The sequence below is a fragment of the Prinia subflava genome, chromosome Z (assembly GCF_021018805.1).
Source record: "Prinia subflava isolate CZ2003 ecotype Zambia chromosome Z, Cam_Psub_1.2, whole genome shotgun sequence".
Taxonomy (NCBI): Eukaryota; Metazoa; Chordata; class Aves; order Passeriformes; family Cisticolidae; genus Prinia; species Prinia subflava.
In genome coordinates, this window is record NC_086283.1 from 71,363,354 (window position 1) to 71,372,061 (window position 8,708).

Genomic DNA, 8,708 nt, shown 5'->3' on the forward strand with positions numbered 1-8,708 from the left:
TACTCTGCCTGATATGCCATGGAACTTAATAAATAAGAATGGAGGATACCTTCAAATTTTTTTTTTTTATTTTTTAAAAAAATTGTAAAAATAACTGAGAAAGGCTGAATGTGTTTGGGCTAGAGAAGGGAAGGTTATGCACAGACCTCATAGCAACCTTGCAGTATGTGAAGAGGGCCTACAGGAAGCTGGAGAGGGACTCTTCATCAGGATCTGTAGTGGTAGTAAAGACATAATGGGTGCTCAGCAAAAGAGGGGAAACTTAGGTTAGACATAAGGAAAAAATTCTTTACAGTGAGGGTGGTGAGACACTGGAGCAGGTTGCCTGGGGAGGCTGGGGATACTCCAAATCTGGCAGTGTTCAAGGCCAGGCTGGATGGGGCTTCAAGCAACCTGATCTAGTGGGAAGTGTCCCTACGGCAGGGGGGTTGGGACTAATTGATCTTGAAGATCTTTTCCAACTTTTAACACTCTACGACTCCGTGATTGACTGGAATAGAATTTGAAAGCCGACACTCCCGCAATAAAGCGTGACCACTTTAATTGGTGTTTTATATCTGTTTAATCATTATTCTCCTATTAATTCTCTGCAATGAACGCTCAAGGATCAGCGCAGCAGAACTCTGCAGATTCCTCCCTCCGTGTCCTGCTTCTTGGAGGGCACCGAGGTCGCTCCTTGCGTGCGCTCGGCCACAGGAGCCCGCCATTTCCAACCTCAGGGCCTAGCGCCTAGCAGCAGCCTCAGGAAACTTCACCTGCGGCAACGGCGCTCAGCGGACACCCGCCCTCCAGCCGCGACACGACGGCGGCAAACAGCGAGGCTACGGCCACCCCTTCGCGCCGCCTCCCCGCCCTTCCCCGCCGGACACACGTCCCGGAAGCGCTCCGGGAAGGCGCTGCCGCCGCGCGGGCGCTTCCGGGTGCCGCCGCTCGTCCCTCCGGCCACGCCGCGTCCCGCCCGCAGCCCCGCAGCCCCGCAGCCCCGCAACCGCGGCCGCCCCGAGCCCCTCCGCGCCCTCCTCGCCTCTCTCCGCGCCGGGCGATGCCGCCGCGGGGCTCTCGGGGGCCGCTGCCGCCCTTGGTGCTGCTGTGGGCGCTGGCGGCCTGCGCGGCGCGGGCCTCCGAGATCACGTTCGAGCTGCCCGACAACGCCAAGCAGTGCTTCTACGAGGAGATCGCCCAGGGCACCAAGTGCACCCTCGAGTTCCAGGTACCCCCGCGGGAGGAGCCGCCCCGGGCGTGGCGCCGCGCTGGGCCGCGGCCCCGAGCCCCGGGCCCAGGCCGCTGCCGGCGGGCTCTCAGCTCGCTTCCTGTAAAGGAGTACTTGGGAGCAGCGCCCGGCAAGGGAGCAGCGGCGGGATCCAGTGAGAGGTTTCCAGCTTGGCTAAGGAAAACTCTCGGGGAGGCTTCCGTGTAGTGCAGTGCTTATTAGGACACAGAGCTGGCCCTGGAAACTAGCAGTGTTTGTACCCTGGTCGCTGCCATGTTGTGCCCCACCCGGAGAGCGGAGAGAATACCTAAAGCACACCTGACCAACAACGTGTCTCACACCTAATTTCGCTGGGGTTTGTGAAGCATCGACAGGATGGGCACAGTACATCTTAAGAGCTAATGTTTTGTATTTTAGAGTACAGTTCAGATTTGGGTTACGTACTAAACAGTGAAGGGGTGTTAGGAGATGGATGCGGTACAGCATCACTCTTCTGGTGCCTCTGAGTGTATCAACAGGGTTGGAACCTTTCAGTCTGTCTCTTCAGTAGATGGAGTCACTGATAGTACAGCAGCAGCATGAGAGAAAAGTCATCTCCGATGACAAAAATCACAGTGATCTTTGGGGGCTTTTGAAAGTATTGTGTAATTTTTATGGGCTGACTTTTCTTGATGAAGTCCTGTGCTTTCTAGTTTCTCAGTTGCTGTCCCATCTCAAGTATATTTGAGGAATGTTGCTACCAAATATCAGTCCTTGTTACTCTGTTCTATGTGGTCTAGGTCCTGGATATCTTTTTCCCACCCAAACATTTCTAGTCCCTGACTGTTTCTTCCGTACCGTCTTTTCTGTGCAGTACTTTCCCCTGCAGGTTTGAAGTGCATCTTACTGGACAGCTAAGCCTGCTGTTGCCACTTTTATTGGTGACCAAAATAGGAGTAGCACTGCTAAAAGAAAGGTCTGGATTTGACCAGCCACTGGCAGCCTGAAGTGCTGTGTGAATGTCCTTTGGCAGTATGTCTTAAGGGCCAACAGGAGGCACAAGCAAGTTCCGTGTCCAGGAGTACCAAGGGAACGTTAAAGCTCTGGCCAATCTTTACTACCTCTATGTAAACCAATATTTTCAGGGTGCCTACACAACTGAAAGCAAGCTACTTCCATGTAATTGGTAGAAAGCACACCTTTATCAAATTGTAGATTGTATTTCAAAAATGAAGAGCTTGTTATTGCTTGCCAAGTGGATACTTCTAAAACTTTGCCTTTGTGGAGGAGCTGCTGCTCCATCCTGTAGTTGTTTCAGTTGTACCACTAAGGGGATTATTTTAGTAATCTGGTATTTCAGTAAATTAAAGAGCATTTAAACAATGTCATGTGGGCTGAAGTGCAGCTACACAGATACTAAAATATTTCAGTGATTTCTGCAGACATATCAAATAAGTCTCTTCCTCCTTCAGCATTCTTTATCCTAAAAGTAAAAAGTTTGCAGCAAGGATAAAGTGTAAAACTACTATGGTAAAAATCATCAGAATACCAAGTTGTGAATACCTAAACTCCCAATCAGTCTTTCTAGAGAATCCAGGTAGTAATACACCAGTATTAGACCAGTAGTAGACCAACAGTAATCAGAGCTTCAAAAACTCCCTTGGGACAATCGTGAAGTTTTGAGTCAGTTGCAGCCATTCTCCAGATGTGCTGGGTTTTGGAAGAATTCCTGTGTCCAACTGTCTAACACCTGGAAGGCAGCAGGTCCCCAGAGCATTGCTCTGTTGACAGAAGCAGACAGGAAAACTGGGCAGATTGAAATTCCTGTTCTACTGGTCAAACAGCATTCCTGCAACCTAATGCAGCTGATATAGTAAGGCAGTTGCACAGGAAGGAAATGTCTTGCTGCATGTTAGCAGTCTCAGCTGGATAAATGAATTCCATGGAGGACTTGAGTGTACAGCAAATATCAGGCTCATTACAGTCATATCTTTGCTGTCCTATGGAGTTTCATCTACTGTAGCCTTTGCTTTTGTACAGTTAGTAATAACAAAGTAAATAAAATTGCTCTCCTGAGGGTTTGGAAATACAGTTGACATTACATATGCTGAACCTAAAGCATTTTTAATAATTTTCTGTGTATCACTCATGGGAAAATAATTTTGCAGAGTTGCTTTGAAAGATTCTCAAATTAATGCATTATATTTTAAAAAACCTGTCAAAAAGCTTTGCAGTTCCACCTTCCAGACCCTAATTCTTAGAAGAAATATACATATGTCTATTTTTTTAAAAAAAGACAATTTCTTGGTTGTTTCCAGGTGATCACTGGAGGTCATTATGATGTTGACTGTCGGTTGGAAGATCCGGATGGCATTGTGCTGTACAAAGAGATGAAGAAACAATATGATAGCTTCACATTTACTGCATCCAGAAATGGAACATACAAGTTCTGCTTCAGCAATGAGTTCTCTACTTTTACACACAAAACTGTGTACTTCGATTTCCAGGTTGGAGAAGATCCACCACTGTTTCCTAGTGAGAACAGAGTAACTGCACTTACCCAGGTAAAACGCTGTTGTGTTTTGACAAAAGTTGTTAGGTGAAGGCAGTTCTTCAAGTTCAGCTGCTTTAGTTATCTACATCATTTTTGAAAATAAATTAATTGGAGCTTTTAAAATACTCTAAATTGAGACAAATAGGCTTTCTTTGTAAAGGTAAGATTTGTTGAACACAAAACTGAGCTGAGAAGGAATCACCAAATGTTTAAGAGGAAATTAGGACAGAAACTTAAGGCCACTGTTATTTGGGGTTTTGTTGTTTGGGGGGTATCTGTTTGGTTGGATTTTTCTGAAGTTTCTAAGGTAACACCATCCTTTCAATGACACAATACTGTGTCTCTTGACATGTGGATTTCACTAAGTAGATATTGGTGGAATAGGGTTTAAAAAAATTCCAAGATCTGGAAAAACTGTCAGAATTATTTCTATGTTTAAAAGAGTAGTGTCCTTTTTAGGAGGAGGACTCATGTAACTACTATTTTTAAAATGGAGAAGGAAATTCTAGCAAAATAAATTAATAAAGTCAGCTGTATTTTCTGCCTTCTAGATGTTTGGCCTTTATAAGTCTACTGAGTGTCAAAGCATTATTGCTACTGTATTTTCAGGATTTTACAGTTCTGTACCGCCTGTACACAATCTAACTACCTTAAAACTTCCTTTGGAAGAATTTTGTTAATTCCTGCAGTGCTATTTCGTGTTCAGTTTCTTGATACTGTACCTCTTAATTTCTTTTCCTTGCTTCTTTGGTAAGGAGGTTCTTTTTGCAGTTCTGGTCAGTCTTGTGGCCTGACCAAATTTGGGCAGCCTTTCAGGGGAACAGTTAAAGGTAAATCCCTAAAACCAGAGTGATCTTGTGTTTAAATCCCTTGTGTAGATCAGGATGTTTCTACAATTTACCAATAGCAAAACTTAGTTTGGAAAAGCTTATCCTGAATTTTGTCGAGAACATTATCTTAGACTTGTTCAGACACATATCTAGAAAGTCATTGACTTGAAAATATATCACACAGATATAAGTGACTGAGAGCAGCCCTATAAGGGCGTTAAACATTTTCTTTATAATAATTACTGCTGTTTGATCTTCAGGAAATACTAATTTTAAGCCATTAAAGAGAAATCTAAATTGTGAGTAGAAGACAAGTCTTTTGAAAATCTATTAATATCTTAGTGATCAAAACACAGTAAGGAGTACTTTTACTTAAAGCATATAAACTGAAACTGCAAGAAGTTTATATAAAAAATTATCTAGGGCTTGGAAAACCAATAATGGTTTTTTTAAATAAAAAATTATAACACTGGCCAAGTTGGTAAGTATTTTTATATGAGAATGGTACTGAGTGTTCAGGAGCACTGAAGGATAACAGTTGTCCCTTCTCACCACTTTTTGTGTGCATGACTAAGAGAATGGTCTCTTGACAACAAAATAGGCATTGTACAACTTGAGTGAGAATTAATCAATGAAGAATGTCATATCTGTAAAACAGAGGCATTTAATATACGCTGTGTGTGTCTTAATATTATAAGCAACTGCTTGTTTTCCTGTGGAATTAATAGCTGGAGGATCACTGACATTTAAAAAAAATTCTGAGGTTCATTTTGAATCCAAGTATGAATTTAGAATTTGTTCATTAATTCTCAGAGCTCATTACTTTTTATTAGTTTTGTAGTTTTATCTGCTTCTGTATTTAACAGTGTCACATTTTTGTGTGTAAAGTTCCATCAGTGTAAGCTACATTTTACTGTAAGTACAGTATTTCCAACTTTGGTCTGAGTTAATTGTTAGCTTGCAAAATTACATGACTCCTCATTTTAAATATCAAAGCACAAAACTGCTAGAAGGGTTCTTAATTCCATGTTGCGTATTTGTTTTTTGTCCAGATGGAGTCTGCATGCGTTTCAATTCACGAAGCTTTGAAGTCTGTCATTGATTATCAGACTCACTTCCGCTTGAGGGAGGCACAGGGCCGCAGCAGAGCAGAGGATTTAAACACAAGGGTGGCCTACTGGTCAATAGGGGAAGCAATCATTCTTCTTGTTGTTAGTATCGGGCAGGTATTTCTCCTTAAAAGCTTCTTCTCAGATAAAAGAACCACGACAACGCGCGTTGGATCGTAACCAGCAGCGGCAATGCTTCAGGTGTGTTACTCACTAAGATTAGCGGTTCTCCAATTAACTGTAGGTACAGAGGTCTGAATTTATGCAATGTTCAAATGTGTATACTCCTCATCTCTTAAAAATCACAAAACAGACCCAAAAAGTTTTGAAAGGGACACATAATTTGAAATGTTTTTAAGGATCCTTTGGAGCTTAAGTATTTCAATGCCTATATTAAAATATCTGGCAGTATATAGTCTCTCTTTATTTCTGCTGATACTAATCCAAACCAAGTTTGATTTTTACCAGTACAATTAGTCATCTGCAGTGTAACACTTTAAAATGACCCAACAGTCAAGTGTCTGGTATAAGAGATGATATATATGAAAATCTCATTCCATTTTAATTTTCAGGCTGAATATCTTGGATTATAAAAAAGAAAATGTGATTAACTCAAGTGCACTGTTTTAATTTGCTGTTTTAAAAAAATGCAATCGTACACCTTGCTTATTATTGAAAGCTTGGTACTACATTGTGGTGCACGTTCTTTATCAGTCTGGAAAGTCTTCATCTTCAGAATTTGCTGAATTTTGTACTTCATTATGATTGCTTAAACATATATTCTGTATTAAAATAAATACATTTTCTCTTTTGCAATGTTTGTTTTACTGAAGAAATTGTAAGCTGAGACTACTCAGGAAACCACTTCTGCATACAAAAAAAAAAAAAAATTCCAAATTTCCAAGTTTATGTAAAAAACATGCAGTAAAATAGAGAGTCTTCTAACTTTGTCATTGAACCTGTGCAGTACTCACATTTGCTGCTGCTGCCTTTTGGATTTAAGACCAGAAGTAGCTTGGTTTGTTAAGCAGCACAGCACCAGCACTGGATGAGGTTGTATTATGTGTTAGGCACGTACAAAACTTTTTACTAAATTGTTTTCCTAGTAAGAGGGCAATTTGATATTGAATACTGCATTGCACAAGTGCTGTAAATATTGCTCTGTGTGGTGCACTGAGACATGACAGCCTGGTTCATCTAATTGCCGCTCTATTTTGTTAGTGGTCAGGAAATGTTTTAAATTCTTCAGGTTATCTTTTTGTAGAGTTATTAGAGTTATATTGTTTTCACTGCTCATGTCTTCAGTAGCTTATGTACTGTAAAATTCTTTTTTATTTGGTTGTGGAAGATAGTAAACATATGTATACATGTCCATAGCTTGAACTGAGCTGGTCATAATAAGGCTAAACCCCTTCAAATGGCTTTGGAAAAAAAAAAGTAGGCTGACCAATTCTTAAATGCACACAAAATAAACTAAGGTGAAAAAATTGTAATTCATTACTAGCCAAATCAAAAGATCCTTCTTATACAAATACTTGGCAAGAAGAGAAAGAGTTATTGATTGACTGTAGTATTTCTAGCAAATATTTGAAATTATATGTTCAGGTGACACTTGAGCAGTCTGAAGAATTGATCTAAGATGACTTGATTTTAAAATCATGTCATGGTTCAAATAAATGGAAGTGCCCCTACTCTGTTGTGAACTGTATGACTGCTCTTTTGGAAATGGAAGGAAAACATTAGACAGCTCAAAGATTATTTAGAAGGTCGTAGAAAAAGTTTTGCTGTCCTGTGCTGAATTTTGAATACTGCAGTCCCATTTTGGGATGCAGGTTCCTCAGAAATAGTTAGACCCACAATACAAGAAAACAAAAGTCTGCTTTTGTCTTGCGATACAAATCTCTGCCTGCACACAACATTCTTGATCAAAGCTCTATGCTGTCTTCTTATGTTTCAGCAACTGATGTCCAGTACTTTTTATGTTGCGTTGCACACAGTAATGAAGCAAGTGGTACACTTTGGGTGCAAGTGTCAAATAAAAACATGCTTTTGCTAGTGTTCATTATTTCTGGAGTTTGAATACTAGTTATGTAGCTTTAATCACAACAAAGGCATTTGTTTTAAGGCTTGAATTGTGTAGGGTTTTTTCCACTGAGCTGTTGTGTGTGCTGGCAAAATTGGTAAATAGTGCTATAAAACTGATTATGATCAGCTATCGCATACATGTCTCTTTATTCTTCTGTAATGTTTGAATGTGTGAAGTGGACTGTTCCATTCAATATTACTCCCACTGCAGAGGTTTAGTGAACTTGACTTTTCCATTAAAGTTACGTGTCTGAACCAGTGCTCTGGCATCCTGCTGCATAATATGCAGCAACCGCTTAAAAATGCCTTTATTTTTGTGTTGTTAAAAACATGGCACAAACACATGTTTAAATGTAGCTGTATATAGTTTTTAACTGACCGAATAGGATATAATAAAACATACATGCTAACATACAGTGGGTGAAGAAGTGCATTGTGACCTTTGGTTAAAGTGGCACCTTTCTAATATATGAACAGTTTGGTTAATGGTGTGATGCACAAAACACCCTACGTTAAAGGGGATATAACTGTGTTTTTTAATTGCTAAATGCTCTGGGTTTCAGCTACGTGTTGGATGTTTTATGTTTACAAGACTTCTTTCCGTGTCCTGAAATGTCGGTTCTTTAGTTTGAGGGCATGTGGGGGGAAAATTTAGTTTGAATAAGACAAAAAGCAGACCCTGTGAATATTGTATGGGAAAATAAAAAATTAATATATCAATGTGGTCTGATTGTTTTGTTTGTATATGGATTGGGGAACATTATTCTTCAAAAAACTTTGAATTATAATTTGTATAATCAACTTGTGTTTTAGCATGTTATAGTTAATCTACGTCCTGACACTTGATCATTACTTCAGCCATGCTTAGCAAGGTAGTGTGGTTACTGGCTCTTTGCTCAGTACATCAGTAATGCAGGCAGTCATATTCATAAATCTCTTCA

The 8,708-nt window shown here is 40.5% G+C and overlaps 1 protein-coding gene across 1 annotated transcript; it reads left to right on the top strand.

Moving 5' to 3' along the window:
• Positions 1–858: 858 nt before the first annotated feature.
• TMED7 (transmembrane p24 trafficking protein 7) lies at positions 859–8,487 on the top strand. Its single transcript, XM_063422526.1, has 3 exons — positions 859–1,210; positions 3,508–3,753; positions 5,626–8,487. Exons 1-3 carry the CDS (start codon positions 1,043–1,045, stop codon positions 5,860–5,862), a joined length of 651 nt encoding a protein of 216 aa, XP_063278596.1. The 5' UTR covers positions 859–1,042; the 3' UTR covers positions 5,863–8,487.
• Positions 8,488–8,708: the final 221 nt, after the last annotated feature.